The 24210-nt window shown below is 35.3% G+C and overlaps 1 protein-coding gene across 1 annotated transcript; it reads left to right on the forward strand.

Moving 5' to 3' along the window:
* The first annotated feature begins 11193 nt into the window (after window positions 1-11193).
* LOC127878283 (chorion peroxidase-like) lies at window positions 11194-23715 on the forward strand. The gene is made up of 14 exons (XM_052424802.1): window positions 11194-11290; window positions 11598-11724; window positions 12429-12667; window positions 12903-13082; window positions 14334-14376; window positions 14730-14842; window positions 15470-15571; window positions 18082-18168; window positions 18446-18700; window positions 19065-19314; window positions 19855-20025; window positions 20604-20770; window positions 21349-21451; window positions 22894-23715. Exons 1-14 carry the CDS (start codon window positions 11203-11205, stop codon window positions 23300-23302), a joined length of 2334 nt encoding a protein of 777 aa, XP_052280762.1. The 5' UTR covers window positions 11194-11202; the 3' UTR covers window positions 23303-23715.
* The last annotated feature ends 495 nt before the right edge of the window (window positions 23716-24210 follow it).

Raw genomic sequence — 24210 nt, forward strand, 5'->3', positions numbered from 1 at the left:
ATTCTGACGATATATTTATCCGTCACGACCAGTAAATTCCAAAATAATTCCTCTTTATTACTTTGCGCTGCTGCATTTCAACTTTGCATTAATCCACTGTTTTAACACATTTTAAATCGAAAACTTCCTATCCGAAGGTAAAGCCTCGTCATTTCTGATGATGACCGAGTGAGGCATCTGTAAAACACAACCTTGAACTGTATGATGTCATATGAAATAATCGAACTTTTTTGTCGATATCGAATGAACAAGACATATTGTTTTCAGTGTTATTTTTATTTATTTTGTATGTGGGATTAGTTTATGCAATAATAGCGAAAATACACATTTTCTCGGACATGCTCATCTGCGGGCGCTCTCATTAAGAAATCCGTTCACTGACAAGCTTGGTCATCGTTCATTACTCTTCAGTTTCATCGGAGTTATATGCTTATACATACATGTATGTAAGCATGATTACTATTTTTATGCCCCCGCATCGAAAGATCGGGGGTATATTGTTTTTGGCCTGTCTGTCTGTCTGTCTGTCTATCTGTCTGTCATTGTATGTGTGTGTCTGTAACAAAACTTTAACCTTGGTCATAACTTTTGAAATATTGATGATAGCAACTTGATATTCGGCATGATGTGTATCTTATGGAGCTGCACATTTTGAGTGGTGAAAGGTCAATGTCAAGGTCATCCTTCAAGGTCAAAGGTCAAATAAATGGCTTCAAAGCGTCGCAGTTTGTTTCACAATCACAGCTCTTGCTAATTATTAAAAATACGGCATTATACGCGGCATACACGTAGTAATGTTGTACGTTCATTTGTCGCTGCTTATATTTGTATGTCCGCACATTTCTTTCAACTTAATTTAATGAATGTCAATGCTCTATATTCTCTATGACAAATCAAACAGTACGCTAGTTTAAATCAAATCGCCACCAATTTAAATGATTTCTCCGACAAAAGATTTTTTCCTCAAGCGTTTCAGCAGATTGGTGAAAAGGAGGCCTCTTTTGAAATAACAATTTATGAGTTACTTTCGCAGAAAGATTTTGGAAGGTACATACATCCGATTGCAAATAATCACATTTTAATCACTGATTTATTCGTTCCAAAATCAGACATTTGATATGTCTCGTAACAACGTTTGTACCGTAAAAAGTTAGCGACAAAAAGTTCCGGTGGTCGAAAGTTTAGAGAAACGCTAAAATATTGCATTGATTGTTTCTTAACGTTTCACAAATAATACTCGATTAAACGGGCCAAATATTGACACAAATTGTTTCAGATTCGCATTTTTCATTGTAGTTATGATATTTGAAAGGAAACAGTAAAACTGAACAGTAAAGGGACTGTCAACCACGAATGACGAAAAAATAAAAGTTCTAAAATACCGTATTTGTTTATTTGTAAATCGACGAGTACAAAAAACAAAGGAACCATGTAACGTTTCTTATAAGAAATATAAACAACAATTTTATAATAACTCAGTAAAGGAAAATGTGTCAACAAAACATATATGGAAAACAATTAATTCCCTTGCACATCCAAATCCTTCCCTCACTCTGCCATTAACACTTGACGTAAATAATACAACCATTGACAGCATTCCTGAGATCTTAGACACATTCAACACACATTTTACTAACATCTCCGATTTGATCACCAAAACTAAATTTGAACCATATAATTATACAATATTCCAAAGATATCTCAATGATAAACTAAACACACATTTATTTGAAATTGCACCAATAACAGTATTTCAGGTCCGTAAAATAATCGACTGTTTAAAAAACAATAAAGCACCTGGCCTTGATAATATCGGTTCTGATATACTCAAACATTGTGGTGATACCATTGTCGGCCCAATAACATCAATCATAAATAAGAGCATTCAAAGTGGATTTTTTCCGGACAGGCTTAAGAATGCATATATATTGCCTGTGCATAAAGAATCAGATAAAAATGACCTAAACAACTATAGACCCATTTCCATACTCCCTACTATTTCTAAGATATTTGAAAGACACATTTCAAATCAAATGTAGTCATTTCTTGAAAAACATCAATTGTTGCATACTTTCCAGTCTGGTTTTCGTCAAAATCATTCTTGTCAGTCATCATTGATTCGACTTATAGATTCTTGGCTACAAAACATAGATTCTGGAAAAATTGTAGGGACAGTATACCTTGACCTTAGAAAAGCCTGTGATTTAGTAGATCATGATATTTTACTTAAAAAAACTTTCTATCTATCATTTCTCTGAGAGTGTGCTTACCTTGATGCAGTCGTACCTATCTAACAGACAACAATGCGTCAAAGTCGGAACACAAAAATCAGCTTTTCAAACTATAAAAGCCGGGGTACCTCAAGGATCTATTCTCGGTCCTCTTCTTTTCCTTATATATATTAATGCCATGCCGTTTTTCCTTCAAAAGGGAGCGTTAGATCTTTATGCAGATGACTCTACCTTACATGAAGCTGATGTTGACATTAAAAGCATTCAAAGTACTTTGCAAAATGACTTAGATATAATATCAAATTGGTGCTCTTTTAACAATATGTAAATACATCCAAACAAAACTAAATGCATGATATTATCCAGTGCTAATAAGTCTGCAAACACCTTATTACTAAAAATCAACAACATTGTTATTGATCAAGTTGAACATCATAATTTACTTGGTATAACAGTTGACAAACATCTCACTTGGAAACTGCATATAAATAACGTCTGTCGAAAGCTCAACTCAAAGCTAGCCTAATTAAAACGCATTAAACCCTATCTAAATTATAAAACAATGAAGTTGTTTTATAATTCATACATCTTACCACATATGGACTATTGTTGCACAATATGGTGCTCAGCCACAAGATCAAATTTAAAGAAGGTAATTTCGATACAGAAACGTGCTGCAAAAATAATAATGAATAAGCCGTTTTCCTCTCCTTCAATTCCGATTTTCAATAAACTGGGCTGGTTGTCATTTGAAAATAGGTGTAAATTTCTTGTTGGGACTATAGTGTACAAAGTTTAAGATGGCTCAATGCCTCCTTATTTTGATGACGTTATTTTTGTATCAAATAACAATACATACTTTCTTAGGTCCACCACCCACAACGATTTATCATATGTTGCATTTAAAACGAATTACGGAAAGCGTACTTTTTCCTTTTGTGCGAGAAATATATGGAACCTTATTCCAAATAATATAAGACAAGCACCTACAATTATTTCCTTTAAACGGCACCTTAAAAATCATTTGCTACAAACGCATAACTTTTTTTGATATTGTGGGTTGTATGGATGAAAATACCGCCTTTGGGTATTTTATTCTTCTTCTTTTTGCTTTGTGATTGTCTGTTGTTATGAAAGAATGAAATAACCATTATTATTATTATTATTATTATAATTATTCTTATTATTATTACTATTATTTTTATTATTATTATTATTATTATTGTAATTATATTACTATTATTTTATATTATTAATATTATTTGTATTAGTATTGTTATTTTCATTATATGATGCTTTTGAAATTATTTTAATGCTGATTGCAGTATGATAGACATTGTTGAGTTATATTTACATATACTGTGTTTTTGAAGACCACATTGTAAAAAAGAGATGCTATTTCTTAATGTGTTATCTTCGTGAAATTAAGTTATTATTATTATTATTATTATTAAAATTATTATTATTATTATTACAATTATAAGTTTATATTGATTAAAAGATCACGACTGGTATATTATGTTACTTGAAAAAAGTTCTTATTTTTCCATTATTCGGTAATGAAATTTCGCGATGTGAATTCGAAAGTACATCGCGAAAATAGGTGACATAACGATATACACACTATAAATAACTAGATTGATCATGATATATATAAATATATACAATTCACTACGCATGCAAAATTTGCATTTCAGGGTTTACCACGTGACGATGATGATCAATCTACTGGCGTTATTTATGGTTAACTGGTAGTTGCCTAGTAGACATACCCAGTAAAAGTTATTACCGACTATACTGAATATATGAAAACTTAACAACTTTTTTCAAGTAATGTAATATACCAGTCGTGATATTTTAATCAATATAAACTAATAATTGTAAAAAAGACGGTATTTTACAACTTTTCTTTTCTTTGTCGCCGTGGTTGACAGTCCCTTTACATGCTATAAAATATCCATTGTATGCATCTTTTGACCATTTAAAAACCGGAAAATTATAAAGCGTTGCGAAACGATAAAATAATTTGGAGAGTTCTGTTGTTGTTGATACATTTTGCGACACTACGAGGATTGCTTATATAAAGTATAAAATACACCACTCACTGTATGAGCACGTATGGCCGAGTGATCTAAGCGTTAGATCTTTACTTCAGGGGTCAGTTGTTCGAGCCCAGTTAAGGGTTACGTTTTGTTTCTTTCTATTTTATTCTTATTTTTACTGGAGCTTTTTCGATCAATGTTTACATTTATCAATATAAAGCATTTAATGACAAACTTCAATACATGCCTAAATCTGTGAAAAGGTTCTCTTAATTGTATGACATAAAATTGCCATTTCATGGTTAAAGCGAGACTATACGACTTTTATATTATTAAATTGTAATATATTGATAAAAATATGTTACAATAACACAAAATAGGCAAAAAAATATATACATTGAAGAAAAATTTCATAAAATGCAGCAAAGACAAATTAGCGCCCCGAGCCGATTGTGACAAAGATCTTTCGTACATATTTTCCTACAATAACCGAAGGATTCGTCTTTTTATAAGGATCGGAGTTAGCGTTTGTGTTTGTGTATCGTATGAATATATATCGTTGAAGGAATTAAAATGATCCGTAAAACTAAACTTCGATTCACATCGTACATGCATGATATACATGCTGGCGAATTCGCCTGTACAGACATTTTCGATTTTATAATTAAATATCTGGCTTATTTCGCATTTTTTCGACACGTGTTCTTCTTAACTTTTATTTTAATTTATATTGAAATATATGTATAATAAGTTGTTTACACATTTTATATAAATTCATCCATATTTGAAAAAAATCGTATAAAATGCGATCGGAGGAAAATGGGTTTGCCATACATTTTGTTCTGCTTTCTTTACGCGTAAAATTACGTAGTTCTTTCGAACTAATAGAAATTATATAAATGAATTTATCACATGCCATACCCTGTTTCCCATATTATATAACCATTACGTATATTTTTTATCTTACACATGTGCAATATACTTTTAAAGCGTTTTCATTGGCCAATCTCATTTTGTTATTTTGCTAAAATGACGTTGCAACGTCAAACGACGTCACGAAATGTAAATAAGTTCGGGATTTATCATTATGTTTGCGTAAATATTTATTAAATTTGCTCATTTAAAAGCATGTGATAAAAAAGATCTGACACTTATTGTCATTTTTATACCATATTTTATTAAACTCGTCCAGGAAATTCGTTAGTAAGCTCGCCAATGGCCCGCTTACAAACAGAATTCCTGAACTCGTTTAATAAAATATGGTATGATATGACAACTCGTGCCAGATCCTATATATATGAATCGCACGTATTGTCGCAATAAAAACAAAAATATAGATTTTCTATAAATGTGCAATCTGAAAATCAGGAACATGGTTTCCTTGAAGGTTTGCTTACACTAAATCCGAATGCCATACGGTTCCATTGTGAAACTGCTAATTTCAAGGCATTTGTTTTGTCTTTACCCTAATGTAGAGAAGTATTTACCGTCTTTTGCAACTTGGACTGAAAAGATATGTCATTTCCTTCGCGTTAATGCAGACACCCTTAGAATACAGAGTTTTGGCAGTGAAATTTCGACAAAAGATCAGTACATCAATAAACTTCTCCGAAACGTTCATCGTAGTCCCAAGTGAAATGCACCAAAAATGTTACAGATATAGTAAGGATACAAAAATGAACACAATATGCATTATTGCTATAGCTAAATTGCTTGTATACCAGAAAAGGAAAGAAACTCTTCAGAAATAGTCACTATTTTCGATTGGACCTCGGAGGGATAAACGTTTATTAAGTGGAATTTTACCGAAATGGAAAATTCAACACGCAATTCAGCATAACACATGATAAGCCATATAGCAAAGCGCTCTTCAGTTCTTGGATTTCGCAGGCAGCGCAAGCTTAACTTCACTTGTTTACTATTTAAAGTAATACGGTTAACTATTGGGTGTGCAGTGCGAGGTAAAAGACGGTTTTCCGTGATAAATAAGTGGCAAGTCACCCCAAAAAATAATGTTGGGATGGTGGTCGTTTCAAGTAAAATAGATTATCATAGAAGTACCACATTATATGCTTTATATATATATACTTCTATAGTTATTTTTTCTACTGGCTTGTAAATTAGTTTTTCTTATATATATAAAGTTATCTAGCACTTTGCTTACACACTAATGATTAATCATGAAATGCCTGTCATAATTAAATAGTTTTCAGATCAGGCGGATAAAAAGTAAGAACTTGCTTTACAACTAGTTGAATGAGATGGAATGAAATTGGAGGTAAGTAACATGGGACCTAAATGTGTTCCATACGAATCTCGTATGGATTCCACACATACGACGAAATGTATACATCGTCAACACTGCGATGACTAAAGACCTCAGATATGAGCCTCTTTATGCGTCGGCCAACATTAGTTTTTCTTAATATAATTTAACTCAACAAAATATAAATGGCGCCATTAGCGAGTCGGAATGAGTTAATTTATATGTGCATATCAACTGCGATTTAAGCGCAATTGTTTTGTGACCACTGTCATTTTAACTTCTCGAGAAGGGTTCCTTATAGAAACAACATAACTCTTTTGTTTTTAATTTGAAAATATGCAATCGGTTAATGTTTTCCGTTTTATGGATACGGAGTAAATACGTCGATTTATTAACAAGAAAATGCTGCTTTTCATATATGGTACATTAATGCCGAACATTAGTTATGTATTTGCTTATATATTATTTGTCACACTAACAACAAAATAATTCAGAAACGAAAACCGTAATGACGTCCAAGTTTAATATTCACCTTGCAACACTAATGATATAAGATCGTGTTGTTACACTATTTGAGAACACTGGACATGGTACTAGTGTAGTCTTCTTGATGTATATCTTAAGTTTTTTTTTCTCCTTTCCGTGCCTGATATCAGAGGCACAATATGCAATATTTACGCAAGACACTATTATTTTCTGTACACGGAGTAACCCTTTTAGGACCGTTCTTTGCTCCTATTTATTTGCGACGTTTGTAACATCATACCATCAGGAAAACGAATGAGTATATTGGTCCAAAGTCCAAGCTGCGGTTATCTCCTCACGGGTATTGGCAATTCTCACTGATATCACAAGAAAATTATTTCAGATCTGGAATGATTTATTGTTAAAGTATTATATTATTAAAGGTAATATCATTTCCTTTTTTATTTTGAAAATAGTATATGTATAGGTTTTAAATATAAAATAAAGATAACCAAAATAAAAAAAGTAAAAATAACAACGATAAAGTTATTGTACCACGTTGCTCGGCTATCTTCGCGTTGTTATAACGGCAGGGATTTGATATCGAGCTATGCTCGGAACCAATCAAATCTCTGCGCGGAGCTTGATATTGGTCAGGGATATGTGAACGTCATCCAGGGAGTGCTGTCACGCATTAAAGCAGAAAATATACAAACGTACAGTTGCGGTCGCACATTTTTAATTAATTTTTCTGTAAACAAATGATTTAAACAGTAATGTATTCAAGTATTATATTTTACTACTACCGCATCAATCTACTAAAGTTTTGAGCTGGTAAAGAGCAAATCAACAAACTCAGAAAGTCAAGCTTTATTCAAATGCACAACGCCATAACAATGGTTTGTACAGAAGGACGGTATTTGCTTACTCGTTTAAATTATCGCTAAATAACATAACGTAAAGTCGCCATACAGATTTAAACCGGTGTTACCAGAGGAGATTGATTGGTGCCAATAACAATATTGTGCACTACGGAATCCAGTGAGGTAATATTGAATGCCGCGCGGTAAACCTTTGAACTATAAGCACGACAATCAAAGCGACGGACGACAAAATGCTCACAAATTTAAATAGACAAGCATCAACTTAAAACGACACGCGACATTTGAACATTTGATTTTGACATTCAATATAGCACTAATCAAATTTCGTAGTACACAGTGTTTTGTATCTGATATATAAAAATGATAATACAGAGTGTAAATGCAGCTAATTTCTTATGTCTTGAACTCAAAACTGTACTATTGTGGAAGACTCTCGTTTAATCGATTACCGTGAAATTTAACAGTCGAGCCACTTTAGTTGAACTTGCGGTATTGTCTCACATTTAATTGTTTTACATTAATGAGCCGTCGAGTGGATAATTTAGGCATGTAGAAGCAAATAAGAGATGTCGCAAGATCACCCTTGCTAAAGAAGAGATGGCCCGGGAGAAATCCTGATTGAAATGATCAATTCAAAAGACACACGTCACACACATTAAAAACTTTCAATGGAAATCGCAAAGTAATGATCGTTCAATTAAACGATTAGGTAATAAAGGACTCATATTTTCACATGTATCTGTCGACTCCTGATCATGTCATTTTGTAAGGAGTTTGGACACTACTTGTATTGCATTAAAAGATTCATGTAGACCTACAGAAAGATATACAAGAACAAAAAACACATGGCAACATACACTTCAATTAATCGAGTGTTATATTGTATACGCCGATCAACATTGCAAGTGTATGCTTTATGTTTGTTTGTTTTTTAAACACGGCAAATAGTATTTATAAATGTTAGAGGGAACAGTTTTTCAGGACAAAAGTTGGTAAAATAATATTTTGTTTAAATACGTATGAAAATAAATAACCACTCTGCTAACAGCAGTTAACTTACAAAATCAATAATGAGCAATATTAATAACATATAACAAAAGTATTATAGCAATTATTACACAACAGTGCGTCGCATTAAATAAAACGATATTACCGCATGTTTTTTTATTGGTTTTAACATAAAACGACAATGTACATCATTTTCGACGCACGCGCGTTTCTGCTTGACATTCAGTGTTACCGCGACACACACAAGACTGGTCATTGATTAGAAACAACGATTTTATTCAATGAAACCACTGCAAAAACTTGATTGTATGTTAAATTGTAAGTTCACGCCGGTTTCCATGATGTAATCTCTGTTATTGCGCAATAGTCACTGAATTAAACCTTTCCCATCGATAAAGTAGTGTCTGCGCAATAGTCACTGAATTTAACCTTTCCCATCGATATAGTAGTGTCATAAAATGTTGACATCAGCACAGAACGTTTTAACCACAAAGCATGATATGTGTTTTGTTTATAATTGATAGTGTCATTTGGTTCACACTATTGTTGGAAAATTAAATATGCATTCGTTAACATAGTATTAAGAAAGTCAATGCATTTTTGCCATAAATGTTAGTATCTAGACTAATCGCAAACAACAACAACAACTTAACACTGTTAACATCAATTCACGAGATAATCGTGCAATAATGTTTCACGCTCATCCAGTCGAACGAAATATGAATATTAAGCATTGGTCCATAATTTACAACATGTAAATATCACGCTGATAAACAATACGTACTACCATACGTTTAAAGACATGTAAATCAAATCAACATACTTCCAAAACAAATAACTAGGATCATTTACATATATAAACAATAAACATATGCCTACATATTGTGTTCACGATTTTATTTTAAAAAAATTGCCAGAAGGCCAATGGCCCATGTGGACACATTTTAATATCATATAAACATTAATAAACAAATTATAACAAGTATTCACGTTATGAGAAATCGAGGTTACTAATGACCATAAATAAATAATAAATATAAAATAATATCAATAAATAACTAACAGTAGTTTATACAAATCTACTATACTAATTCTAAATATAAATTGTCATAATAATCAGTAAATTAATGCAGGAATGGATACGTACATTTATTTCGTCACACAAAACCTAACGAGGCAAAAACGAACAATAGCACACAACTGCTGACTATTCAGGAGATGCTGATTTTTTTTCCATAATTCATAGTTGTTAAATAACAAATAAAAGTATATGAACTACATTAACAATGTGTTATCTTCTTATAAATATAACTTCAATAAAAATAATGTAATAACAAAAACCATTATTGTCAATATCATTTAAGTAGACCACATTTGTTGATAATCATCTCGGTCAAAGGATGGGTTTCAGCTTATTAAATTTTGATCAATTATACGGACACAAAGTTAACCAACCGATACCGCAAACAACCTCACGTAGGTGATACGTTCCGTTATACGCGTTTTGACGTTGTTGTTTTTTATAAACGACATTCAAACAGCTCGGCAACGTTTTTTATTGGTTGAGGAGAACGCTGTTGTTGGTAAATCAACGCGTTAATCAAGTTCAACCGGATATTGGTAGACTATTTAATAAATTCCTGTCCAGCGTATATTCATAACAAAATCATATTTTGCTGTTGTGATATGTTTAAAATGTAAGTAGAAATGGAATAACTATAACAATTGCTTTGCTACTGTATATTGTTGTGTTTTTGTTGTTGTTTTTTTTTTGTTTTTATTTAATTGTAGCTTGATTCTGATTAATTGATAGGTTTAATAACAAGTAAAAATACTCGAACGAAACTTTGTAGAATTTGCATTTTGATAAAAACTTATGGTTTTGTTATGAAAGTCAAAAATGACTAATAAAAATACTGTTAAGTCGTAAATCCTAAGCCATTAAAAAACACAGGTAGTTTGTTACAAATTTCGCATATTTCGACAGTTTTTCAGTCACACCATGACAATGAAGTAACCTACAGTTTTTCAGTCACACCATGACAATGAGTTAACCGACAGTTTTTCAGTCACACCAAGACAATGAGTTAACCAACTCACACATCACTTTAGACACTTTTTGAAACGTAAAATGTAAACGTTAGTGTAAAATCTTATTGAACTTTGTTTTCAACTTCAGTGAACATTTGCTGTTTTGGGGGCTCGTTAGCCTCTCGGCGCACGCCGCCTGGGGACAAAAAGATGCAGCGGTTTCACGGAACGTCGCCGATCTTGCCAAAGATGTGGCGTTTCCTTCGAAAGCCCAGATGTCGGCGGCTGTCGACGCCAGTTTTATTGATGTAGTATCCAAACTGGACGCCGCTCGGGAGGTTGATAGAAGCGCTTTTGTTGCGGGTAGGTCTATATCTGTCGTTTCACCGTGTATATACTGATTACCCGGGGAGTATTTCTAGTATCTTTTAGATGCTCAACAAATGTTACCTTCTTTAATGTAAGCTACCACCATACTGAAATTTCTTGTTCTATTTTGGTTTCTTTTTGATTAAGATTATTTGTTTTGTTTTTAGAATTAATATATGTCCCGACTCATCGGATTGTTATTATGAGGTTTCTTTCTCACTGACACTGATTCAAAATATTTTAAGACATTAATAAAATTATGTATATCAAAATTACATGTTTAAACATGCATAACATTTAGGTATTGATCGAGTGGTTCCTGTGGACACTGACCTTGTGGGTCCCCACTTGCTGACCACTTCCGCCGCGCTGGAGATAGAGCAGTCCGGACAGGCGTTTCTCCAGGCGGCCAAGTCCACTTTGTCACGGTAACGCGGATAATGGTGTAAAAACAAACACATCGATGAGAATAACCGCAAATAATTGTGCGTAATCCATCGCATGTATTTGGCTTCGCATCAGAAATTCGACATTAAGCGTGCCGCTTCATCCCCAATGCTATAGCTTTCTCGGACAATAATATTGATTAAATAAGTAGAAGCAGACAAACATTCAAAAGCTCATTATGACAGTAGCGAATGTGGTATAATGTTGTAAGAAGTATATCGAAACGGGACTCATGTTTACGGTTTAGTCTGTTGTTGTACCAGTTCTATTTTCAACATTCAAAACTAGGTGGTTTAAGATTAGTTTAAACTTTGAGTCAGTTGCATTCTTATTTTTATACACGATAAATATATATGATAGGGCCGCGTCGGGAGAAAATGGGTCTTTAGATAAATGCAGTCAGCGTAGCACCGGACGTGCCTGCGCAATCGAGCCAGTCTGGTCTAGTGCTAGGTTGTCCGCTTAACAGTCATTCAAGGTTTCGTGGCCTCTTTAGCAGACATGGTAGTTCCTGAGTGTAAACGCAGACTGGTCTGGGGCTCCGCTAGTCACATATGGCATATGCAGCCTTTTCGCAACATATAACATGTTTGCATGATGGGCAGTTTACATTCCGCCAAATGAGGAGTATCAGCTTGATATGAGGTCGAAAAATATACATAAATATCGAATTTTCGTTCAACAGTCTCAACATTAACGACGCGGCGTCAACGAGAGAAATCTTCAGCGAAGGACTTGCATTTCCTGCTAAGAGGATACTTCCGGAACGCTTGCGATGCCCGTACAGCCGGGACCTGTGGCCCATGTGCCCTTCTGGTGCTAAATATAGAACAGCAGACGGCTCCTGTAACAACTTGCTCAATCCTCTGTGGGGTCGCTCCCAGACGCCCTTTGAGCGGTATCTGAATCCGGCATATGACGACGGTACTTAAATACTTAATAAAAGTCTAGGTTCCTTAACATACTCTTGGCTTCTAGATTAATAACTTATTACACGTGCTCTTGTAACGGAATATAAACCGCAGGATAAGAGAGTTATTGCTTGAATGTGTCAGTTCGATGTGGACTGCAAAGTAAATCTATTTCGAAAGAAACTAAACACGTATTACTCATTACTTACATAATACCAGTATTATATGCGCCCACACTTTGTACCCAGGTTTTTCGGAACCCAGGACTCAAAGCGTGTTGGGTGGAGGTGTGCAACTCCCAAACGCTCGCAAGATAAGCCGCGAGTTCCACACGAACCTGATGAACTTCCTGCCGAACATGAACCACCTGACAATGGAGTACGGCCAGTTCCTAAGCCATGATATACAGTTCAACGCTCTGTCTAAAGGTGACGCAATAATGTTTAAATCTCGTTTCACGTATCTTCCATCGCCATCGCCACCATGGTTATACATGTTATTGATGAACTTTCATCTGTTCTTCAACGCAAAAATTATTAACACAAGTATCAAAGAAACCATCATCTTCATAATCATAATTATCATCGACAGCAACGGCTTTGAAATCATCATATTCAGAAGCAGCTTCGAAAGTGTAATAGAAACTGCTACCATAATCATTGTCAGCATAATCATCCACGTACTCACCATCAGCATCATCATTCATTGTCAACGTAATTATCATCATAACCATCAGCATCACAAGCAGAAGCAGTATCATCATTGTTATCGTTATTGTCTTCACGAGCATCATAAGTATCTTATTCAACATTAAAACATCGCCAAAACCACCATTAGTGTGATCAACTCCATTGCATTTGTTACCATATTTGTTATTATAAGTCATTGTCAAAGACATCCTTGTTTCGCCCGAACTGACGAAGCTGTCGTCAACGTCATAATTTTCTCTCACAGCAATCAAAGTATTGAGTAGTAATTCACTAAGGTAATTAGCTTACGAATATTTATTCGGCTCACGAGGAAGGGGAAAAACGGATAAAAAGGAACAATGGCTTTGACTGTAAAACAATATAAATCTTCGCTTTAATCAAATAATGACATTAATATAGGTAATAATTAACTATAACAAATATAGAATTGGGCAAAATACAGTATGATGTCACCAAAAACTTTTGGAAAAGAAAATGGTTTATTATCTTCATACCTACAATGTCCCATTGTGTATAAATGTTCTTACAATGTCCATATATATAACAATTATGTAGACCAGTTTGCAAACAAGTGAAAGAATATGTTTAAATTGTGATTCGGATGAAAGGAACCACGTGATCGGGGTAACGTTGGACAGCGAGCCATCATGTTGAAACTCATTGTATGAGAAAAAAACAACCATTTGAGGCGTTTTAATAGTTTTGTTCACATAAACCGTTGCACGTGTTATTAAAGAATTTGTTAAAGGGCTTGATTGCAACATCAAAACCTCTTCTTTTGGATCCGCCTAGATTGACAGCTTTTACTGTATAATTATATAGAATCAGTCGATGTTCTTGAATAAAAACATGTTTATTTTGCAAAGACTGTTAAAAAGTGCACGTTTGTTCCAATTTTCGCCAATCGTTTATACTACCGACATGGTGACTGCTATACATTATTTGCATAAATGTCAACTTTCGTTACAGGCTACGATGGTTCCAATTTAGAGTGCTGTGAAAGTCCAGATAGGTGAGTGACTCTTATTGATCTTACATTTTGCGCGTTGATCATCGTTATCATCCTTATCTATAATCATCACAAACAGCATCAGCATCATCATCATCATCATCATCATCATCAGCAGCAGCAGCAGCCGCAGCAGCAGCAGCATCAACACCAACAACAACATCATCATTAACATCATCATCATAATTATCGTCGTAATCGTCATCATCATCGTCATCGTCATCATCAGTCATCATCATCATTATCATCATTATTATCATCATCACCATCATCATTATCACCAGCATCACCATCATAAGCAGCAGCAGCATCACCGTCATCAAATATAACAAATATCTTTTTTGCGGATATTAAAGACCCGGATGTTTCCCCATAGAGATTCCGCCCGGTGACCCGTTTTTCCCGCCAAATCGCACGTGCATGAACCTCGTGCGTGCTCTACCTACACCGAACCTGGAGTGCACTGTTGGTAAGTCTCAAAAAGTGCATCCATGTCTAGAGGGAACGTTAACCGAATCCAAAATTGGGTGTGCTAAAGCGTAAATGAAAACAACACAACTAAGTACATGGATTTATTTTATCAAAAGTATTAACATAATTTTAAAATATTTCATGCATTTGTTTTGTATTTCCTTATATATGTGTCACCTTATCGCCCCAGCTATTAAATAATGTTCATTTCAACAAAGCATTTTTCATGCTTGCATTTTCCTGTCGCATTAAAATACATTATAATTCATGCGCTCATAACCACCCAGCGCCTGAAAGAAATTTGAAGCATTTCATAAAACCATACAATTCCTTGCAAGTTTGTTTGTAGACATTCATTTAATTTTAACTTTACATTTTACGGATTTTGTGTTACCTGATCTAGGGATGTTTGTTTCCTGTCATTATTCAAGTATATAAATATTCGACTTTCACAAGGAAAAGTACACCGTCTCGATATTTCAATAAAATACAAATACGGTGCAAATGTTTTAAGCAGCCAGGTCAATACGTTTCTTGAATTATTGTAATGCGCGCATCCATGTGTTGTATGTTTTTTCCAAGAAGAAATCCAACAAGAAATCCAAATGCATAATGCTTGTTTCAGGTGTCCGCGAACAGTTGAACCAGAACACACACTTTATTGACGGGTCTCACATCTACGGCTCCGATAAGACCACCGCAGACTCATTGCGAACTTTTGTTGGAGGTAATAAAGTTATAATGCGGATGAAAATATAATGGTTAAAACTATGGCGCGCCATAGGGGTCGAAACTTAAACTTCTGCTGCAGCAGAAAAATCCTGCTCGATCAGCATTTATTTTTAGAATAAGCCCTTGAACCCGTCAGCCAATCAAATTTGAGCTTTCAAACGGACGACATAAGCTACCTCTACGAAAACGAAAAAGACCTGACAATAACCAAAGACCTATAGAATACATTCTATAGGTCTTTGCAATAACTTAAGAAAAACTGCAACAAACTCATAATCTGTGTTTTAATCAATTATTATTAAATTCTCATCCTTTATTTCGTAGTTGTTCATAAAATAATAATTAAGCTTTAACATCTATTAGTCATGTAGGAACATGCAAATTTGGTTGATCAATTGTTCCAAGGTTACATGATTTATGCCTATGTGTAATCTGATTCTGATTGGCTGATGCCATAATCTAAAAATAAATGCTGGCAGAGCAGGATTTTTCTGCTGCAGCAGAAGTTAAAGTTTCGACACCTTTGGTGCGCCATAATTATTTGTGTGCTGCTGCTGAAAATGATTTTATTATGGATCTAGTGAACATTCACTAAACAGAGAAAAAAATAAAATAGAACACACTATTAGCATACATGAAAAAGAACCTGAAAAAAATATGCAAGGTTTTTGTAAAAACTTCATGTTAATACTATTCAAACAATCGCCATCTTAATAGTTAACTGTAAACTATCACGGGTTTGTTTACATGCATAATTTAAAAGTCTCACAAAAACAATCTACAACCCACAGTAAACCACTGTTTTATTATAAAATATCAATCCTTTAAGCTGATGTTTTCGTTGTGTTTGCAACAGAGCGAAACATCTAACGGATCTACACAATTGAGTTTACTTAGTTGCTTGCAGCAGTTACTTTCCCACACATTTCGCAATACGTCATGCTTCTACGTCATAGCTTGTGAATACATTATGCAATTGACCAGTTTCATACTTGCTACACATTACAAAGTTATGTTCTACTAAAATAATTTAATATTAGTTAATTTCGTGTTGCCCCGACATTCTCATACAAATCGACATCAGAAACGCAACACAAATAAAAAATGCAATTCCTGAGAGATTGCTCTATCATCCAAACTTTCTAAAAAATAATCGTTTGTATAGATCTATATCAATTTTGTATAGGCCTACTGTACATCATTTTTGGTTCAAAAATGTAATCACCGAATCACATTTAAAAGAAATCGATTTGTTGTTAGAAACCGTATGATTGTATATTTTGTGTTTTTGTTGAGTGTTTACATTTTACACATTCGAACACAGTCGTTCATGTAGACTAAAGTTGCTGTCTGCGTGTGTTAATGCGTCTACAAGCCTCGCGTTTTCCTACACGAAATCATACTACCAGTAGTTTGATTTCACATGATATAAAAAGTCTCCAACCATATATCATTATGTAATTTGTTATGGTAATGATGGGAATACTGAAGATGATGACAATGGCGGGGTTGTTGCTAGTTGTTGTTATAGTGATGTTGTTGCTGCCAGGGGCGTTCCTTGGCATACGGCAGTACGCCCGTGCGTATAATTCAGTTTCAAACTTAAAAAATGAAAACTCTTAAAATTCGAAAAATGCAATAAAAAGTGAGGGGTAAGGGTTAAATTATGTAAACCAGCAAACAAGATCCACCCGTTCTAGATTTTGAAATGTATACCTGAAATCTATCTTTTCTTTGATTTTTCACATTTCTGGACGTTCAATCATGATGGAATTATGGGGAATGCCCACATTTATTGTCATTCAAATTATTGTGGGCATCTTTATTCGAAGTTGTTCTCCACAATTTAGTTTATATATTAAAAATCAATGACCTTTCACAGTACTTTCCCTTGTAGTGCAATCGGTTAGCATATTGGCCCATTATTGACCTAAAGGGCAGCGGTTCGGTCCCCACTAGAACCTTTCAATTTAATTTTTTATTCTAATATAAACAGTTCCTAGATTTTTTTTCTTTTAAATATCATTAGAAAAATATAATTATCTTAACTTTATACTTTTTTATGGTCGAAAGTTTATTTGCTGTTGACAATGTTTAATGAAATATTTCCGTTATTGGTCTTTTTCAAGCAAGAAATTGATGAATACAATTGGCGAAACCTGGCTGAAAGATAACACCAAAACGCACCATCTGCAATGAAATTTCCAAAATTTTCTTGGGGGAGACCCCACAAACCCCGCAGCAAGAGGGGCAGACCCCCTTCCGCACCTACTCCCCACTCGCAGCTTCGCTGCTCGGTCGTGCGTGTAGCTGAAAAAGCCCTAGGAACGCCCCTGGCTGCTATGATTATGATAATGCTGATTAAGAAGAAAATTATGATTATGTTGAATAAAATGATGAAGAAAATATTCTTTATGCTCAGATTAAAAATTCGCTGTTAATCAACATAGTTTATGGATGTTGTATATAACATACCATAGTACCAGCATTTTGTTATGTATGTAGGAAAACTGTCGACCAATAACGATTTGCTACCAAGTGGCGGTGCCGGTTGCATCGTCAGCGATGCCAGCAGACCCTGCTTCCGGGCAGGTAAGCATTGTTTTGGCTGGTGATGTTTATCATAATTTACCAAGATCTGGTGACAAAGATCGTGTTTTTTCTGTACGTCAATCACAAGGCTCATTCTGTTCCTCACTGCATTTGACTAAAATTCGTTGACTTGTAGGTCTCAGGATTGTGTTCCTTCAATAATCACGTATGCACGACGTTCCTACAAATAAATATATCTGACATAAAACGGAGACAGTCGATGCTTTACGGAGCATTTCAGAGATAGCCGATGTATATTAACGATTTATCAATACAGGTGATCCGCGCGTTAACCAGCAGCCGGCACTGGCATCCTTGCAAACAGTATGGGTCCGGGAGCACAACCGTCTCGTCGCAGCACTCGCGGCGCTGCGTCCGTCATGGAGTGACGAGACGCTGTACCAGGAGGCCCGGAAGATCGTTATCGCCATCATTCAGCACGTGTCTTTCAATGAATACCTTCAAGAGATCCTCGGACAGTCCACCATGATCCAGTATGGACTGAAACCTCTGGCATCCGGGCATTTCGGCGGTATGTTAGCGCGTTCGCATTTTTAAGGAGTTAATAATCTGTATAATTCATGCTGGTATAACATTTCAGAAAACATACGACTTATATTATGTCATACAAGTGAAAGCACGTCAAAGCTAGACCTGTTTGGTCCTTTTGGCATCTTTTTTATTGCAAACAGACATTCAATACATTCTAGCGTTGTATTTGAATAATTATAGAGTTCCTGGTAACAATTAACCCAAAGAAGTCATTCATACTTAAGTTCGTCAGTTGAATTTCAAAATCATCATTTCATTATGCAAATTAAAGGCACATAAAAACATTTGAACAAAACAACTGCCCTTTGCATCATAATTATCTTAAATGACGATTTCCACCATAGGTTACAGCGATAGTGAAAAGCCCATCATACGCAACGGCTTCAGCGCCGCTGCCTTCCGGTTCGGACACAGCATGATCTATCATCGCATTCAGGCGCACAACGGCGCTATCAAGACGTCCGACAAGCTTCTCAAGGATGAGTTTCTGCGACCGGACCTCGTGTATTCTCGTGGCGTTGGTGAGATCTGCAGAGGCTTGACGAGAACACCTTCCGAGGCTGTGGACAAGTATCTGACAGAACAAGTGACAAGGTGTGGCTTAATTTGATATTTCTTTATTGAGTCTGATTCGTACGATTCAAACAAAGTGGTCTTAAACTATGCCTCAACTTCAGCAACGGTGATAACCGTTTTATAAAATCAAATAAATACATGTATTTATATAAAATGTTCGTAGCCAAACAAAAACCAACCTACAAATATGTTGTTCATACGGATTTTCTTCCGTTTTCAACAATTTTTTGTCATATCACGGTTTATAAACTCACACTCACACAACTAGTTAAAAACGTCTTAGTCCACAAAGACTTATGCCAGCAACTTTGAAATGCCCTTCTTGAAACAGAGGTAGTGGAATTGTTCTGTAAATTATCCCGAACCGGAAACCGAACACGAGATCATGTGAATGAGATCATGTTCAGCGTTATACCGATTAAGTTCGCCGGTCCTAGCACAATGTATTCTACATTGTAAACTGAAATAATATCCTTTCTGCTTTATTCGTGCGTACAATATATTGATATATAATATATATTTGTTCAGTTCATTCATCAAATGCTTGTCGTGTACTAGGCACTTGTTCGAGCGCGCCCCGGGGTTCGGCGGTGACTTGGCGGCTATAAACATCCAGCGTGCCCGTGACCATGGTATCCCCGGGTACCAGGCGTGGCGCCGGTTCTGTGGACTGAGCGGTCAGTTCTCGCACGCGGCAAGCGTCCAAGCACAGCTTCTTCAAATATACAGGTAACGCAAGTTAGAGCCTACGCGTCTAAACTAACCGGTTCCAACAAACACGGATTAAATGTTACCGTGGTTTATTTTTCATACTGATACGGATTTGATATTTATTGGTGATTTAAATACGCTTAAATAAACAGGACATGTTTATGAGCAATTTTTATGTCAAGACCAAAGCTTCCGACAGTTAATAAAGAGAAATATGTCTCATAACTTGAACCGTTGTAAATTCAACTAACGACTAAATTTTGTACACCTGGATTCTGCAGTACGAATTGTGTCCCTTAAGAAACTGAAGGGCGCCTCATGCTAATTTATGCCGACAGGGCCTTTCGGTTTCCATTTACGACATGCACCATGAGTGAGTATACATGTGGGCTGTCAATTAATCAGGTGCACGTGCATTTAGTGAAAATAGCTTATAAGTACCATAAAAAAGCTCCGAAAACTAGTTTGATTTTGATAAACGGTATATTATTTTGAATTTTGAAATCAAACATTTAACATTGACACATTCAATATCGCTGGTAACGTTCAATGTTTGATTCTAATGTCACCTTTATCATGTAACCTGCTGTTTAAAGCTCTCCCGAGGACATAGATCTGTTTACCGGCGGCGTGTCGGAGACACCATTAGGCGACGGGAAGGTGGGGCCCACGTTCGCCTGCATCATCGGTCAGCAGTTCCAGTCCCTGAAAAAGGGCGACCGCTTCTACTACGAGAACAGTGGTGACGTCGGATTTACAATTCGTGAGTTAAAACATGCATTTTGCCTAATATTAAAAATAATTATTTAGAAACGATTTTCTATTTAGAGATCATAATTTGTACATACAGCTCGACCGGTCATTTTAGGTGCATGTGCCACTTAAAAGTACGTCTAGTACCCTTAAGAATACCGCAAAGTACCCGGGATACGGAAAATATTCTCAAAAGTACGGCTGAGTGTTTTCGTGTGCCTTTAAGCGTTCTTCCCATGCCCGGGGTAAATTGTAGTGTACTTAAGAGAACCCGAGTACTTTTAAGAAGTACCTGATCTGACAACGACCAATTGAACGTTAATACAAAAGTATTTTGAGTTCTAGTGAATACGAATAAAGCAATTAAAGCGGCGAGCCCTATTGCATTGTTTGAAACACACGCATTAAAATGATATGGATGTCAAAGTTGTTTACTTCCATTAAAACAACTTTAATGTGTTAATTATGTGGATTATTAAAATACCTGCCAACATATTCATTGATAAAAATAAATACGCGTATCATATTGTCCAGTTTCGGAACCTTTCTTATCGATAATTATGTAGTTACAATCGACGTGCATTGCAGAGCAACTAAATCAGATTCGAACTCAGACGCTTGCCAAGGTCATCTGTAGGAACACTGACATCACGAAGCTACAGGCTAATGCTTTCCGGAATACGGATACTACGTAAGTAAATGTACACTCACCGGTTATTTATCGTCGCAACTCTGTCAGTCATTCGCGGCTATTGGCGTCATAGGAGATCCGCTTCTAAACAGCGGTAAAATAAATATTAAAGGGGCCTTTTCACGTTGGGGTAAATTGACAAAATTGAAAAAAAAAATTGTTTCAGATTCGCAAATTTTCGTTTTAGTTATGATATATGTGAGGAAACAGTAATACTGAACATTTACCATGCTCTAAAATAGCCATTATATGCATCTTTTGACAATTTCAAAACCCGAAAATTATAAAGCGTTGCAACGCGTAACGAATTAATAATTTGGAGAGTTCTGTTGTTGTCGTTATGTTTTGGGAAACTACGAGGATTGCTTATATTAAGTATCAAATACGCCGAGACATCAATGTGGAAGGACGGTCGAGTGGTCTAAGTCGCAGGCTTTTTACTCCAGGACTCCAGGACTCCAGGGTCAGTGGTTCGAGTCCCGCTGAGGGTTACCTTTTTTCTTTTTTTAAATTTTATTCCTGATTTTTTATTGGAGCTTTTTATATCCAATGTTTATATTTATCAATATGAAGCATTTAACGACAAACTGCAAAACATGCCAAAATCTGTGAAAAGGCCCCTTTAATGGAAAATATTCCAATAGGCTTGTTCAATTTACAATATCTTTTCGGATAGATCTGACAGGTCATGTGCATATAGCGCTGTAAAACCTCTTATCAAATCCCTATGATTATAACATAATTGCCTGAAAACCACTTTTGTGTTTTTTTCCAACACAGTTTATGTTAGGATTGCTAAAAATAGCATACAATATGAAATACATATATAACACAATATTGTTATGCAATCGGAAATGAAAAAACAGCATGTAACACATATTAAATTTAGTTCTTCAGTTCTAAAGTAATCTTTCTAATTGATGATAATAAATAGAACATTAGTCGGTAAATTATCTCTACCTTTACAATTATATTTAGTTTTGTGTTGAAAAAAAAACATTTAAGAAATGTCAAAAGAGAGAGAAAATAAGACATTTTCCAATATGTGTTAACAAAAAAGGATATAAATAGTAATTGCTATAACAGATGAAAAAGGCATAGAGAAATAATATAAGTGCATATTATTATAATCAATAACATTCAAGAAATATAAATAGACATACAAAGACATTTTTCAATGTTCATAGACAAAAATGATATAAATTAATTTGTTAAAGCAGGTAAAAAAAGTCATAGAAAAACAATAATTGGAACATTAAATTATATTTTAAGACACCTGTTTAATTTAATTAAGTAAATTTAATTAAGTAACGATGCGCTATAAATAGTGTTTGTAATAAGTTGTAAGCAACTACAACACGCATCAAATGTTAAGTCTACGTTTGTGAGACATTAGCATTAAACAATTCCCATTTTGTATGGTGTCTTATGACTGATTTCAGTAACCCACTGGTAGACTGCAGCAGTATTAAAAACTTCAACCTGAGCCCGTGGGGTGCGGGCAGCACCGGATGTACGCCAGTCAACGGGGGCTGGTCCGCATGGAAGTTGACGCCGTGCTATGTCAACCGACGCTTCAGATACAGGATATGCGACAATCCAACACCGAACGCGTGCGGAGTTCCGTGTTCCGCGCCTTTTGAAGTTAAGTCATTAAGTTGCAGACCGCGGTTTGCTCCCATTGAACGAACGATCGGGCTGTCACCGGAAGTGTCAGACGTTGCGCCGGAATTCGATCCGGCGTTTGATCCCCAGATTCAGGCGGCTATTCTTGCTCAAGTTCAGGGAGACACTTCTAGAGTGGATGCTGCGACGATGGAACGGGCGCTTACAAACGTGGCCGCTATTTAAAACCTGAGACCAGGGTTTGGAAATGATAGGGTTTATACTTTTATATTTGTTGTGTACAATCTGCGAAAAATTGATCAACGTTGATTTAAATTATAATTATTGTAGTTAAGTGTGTTATGTATGTGATGTGCACATTTCACCTGGATAAAGAATGCGGCGCATTTAAATGGTGTCATTACATTGAAAAAAATTGCAACTATGTATTAAAAGGCTAATAAATGTTGTTGTTGTTGTTGTTGTATTGTTTATCAGGTACAATTTTTCAAATAAGGCTACAAATGCTTGTGAAATAGAAGATGCAGGACATGTGCATAGAACATTTTTAATTAAACCAGTTGGTTTTAGTATGTGAATAACGGATTAACTTTCATTTGATTCAATTATTATGAAATTGTTACGTTTTGTTAATTTCATATTCAGCCACTTTGGAAATAAAACTTAATAATTATCTAATGAGTCAGTTATTTATTCTCCGTGTACTGTGCAAATTGACAAGTTAGTGTTCAACAACAGAAAGTGTGTGGCAGCCTGATCGTTATTCAACCGTGAAATGTTCAATTCCGCATGTAACGAGTTAAACAACATAAAGTATGTGGTCATTTATTCGATCGTATAACAGTGTAAAACAATTTAAATAATGTCCTTGCACACTTCCATTTACTCAATGAAATCAGCTACATCTGATTGTGAAATAAGCAGGACACCAGTGGCTGGAAGTCGACCAGTAAATGATGACCAGCATTAATGTCTGTTAGTCCAAGCTCGTGATGGGATTAAAAGTTGATGGATGGTTCTACGCTTAATGATCCCTTTCTGTATAATACGCTTTTATGGTATTTTTGGAAGGAGATCTCTTCTCAGCGAATATCCAGTTAAGGCGGAAAGTGTCGTCCTTGATTGACCTGTAA

The sequence above is a fragment of the Dreissena polymorpha genome, chromosome 4 (assembly GCF_020536995.1).
Source record: "Dreissena polymorpha isolate Duluth1 chromosome 4, UMN_Dpol_1.0, whole genome shotgun sequence".
NCBI lineage: Eukaryota > Metazoa > Mollusca > Bivalvia > Myida > Dreissenidae > Dreissena > Dreissena polymorpha.

Coding starts and splice junctions, on each gene's coding strand:
- LOC127878283 (XM_052424802.1), top strand. CDS start 11,203: ATGTCGGCGGCTGTCGACGCCAGTTTTATTGATGTAGTATCCAAACTG. Junction 20,026..20,603: donor CAGCTTCTTCAAATATACAG/GTAACGCAAGTT, acceptor TGCTGTTTAAAG/CTCTCCCGAGGACATAGATC. Junction 21,452..22,893: donor TTCCGGAATACGGATACTAC/GTAAGTAAATGT, acceptor GACTGATTTCAG/TAACCCACTGGTAGACTGCA.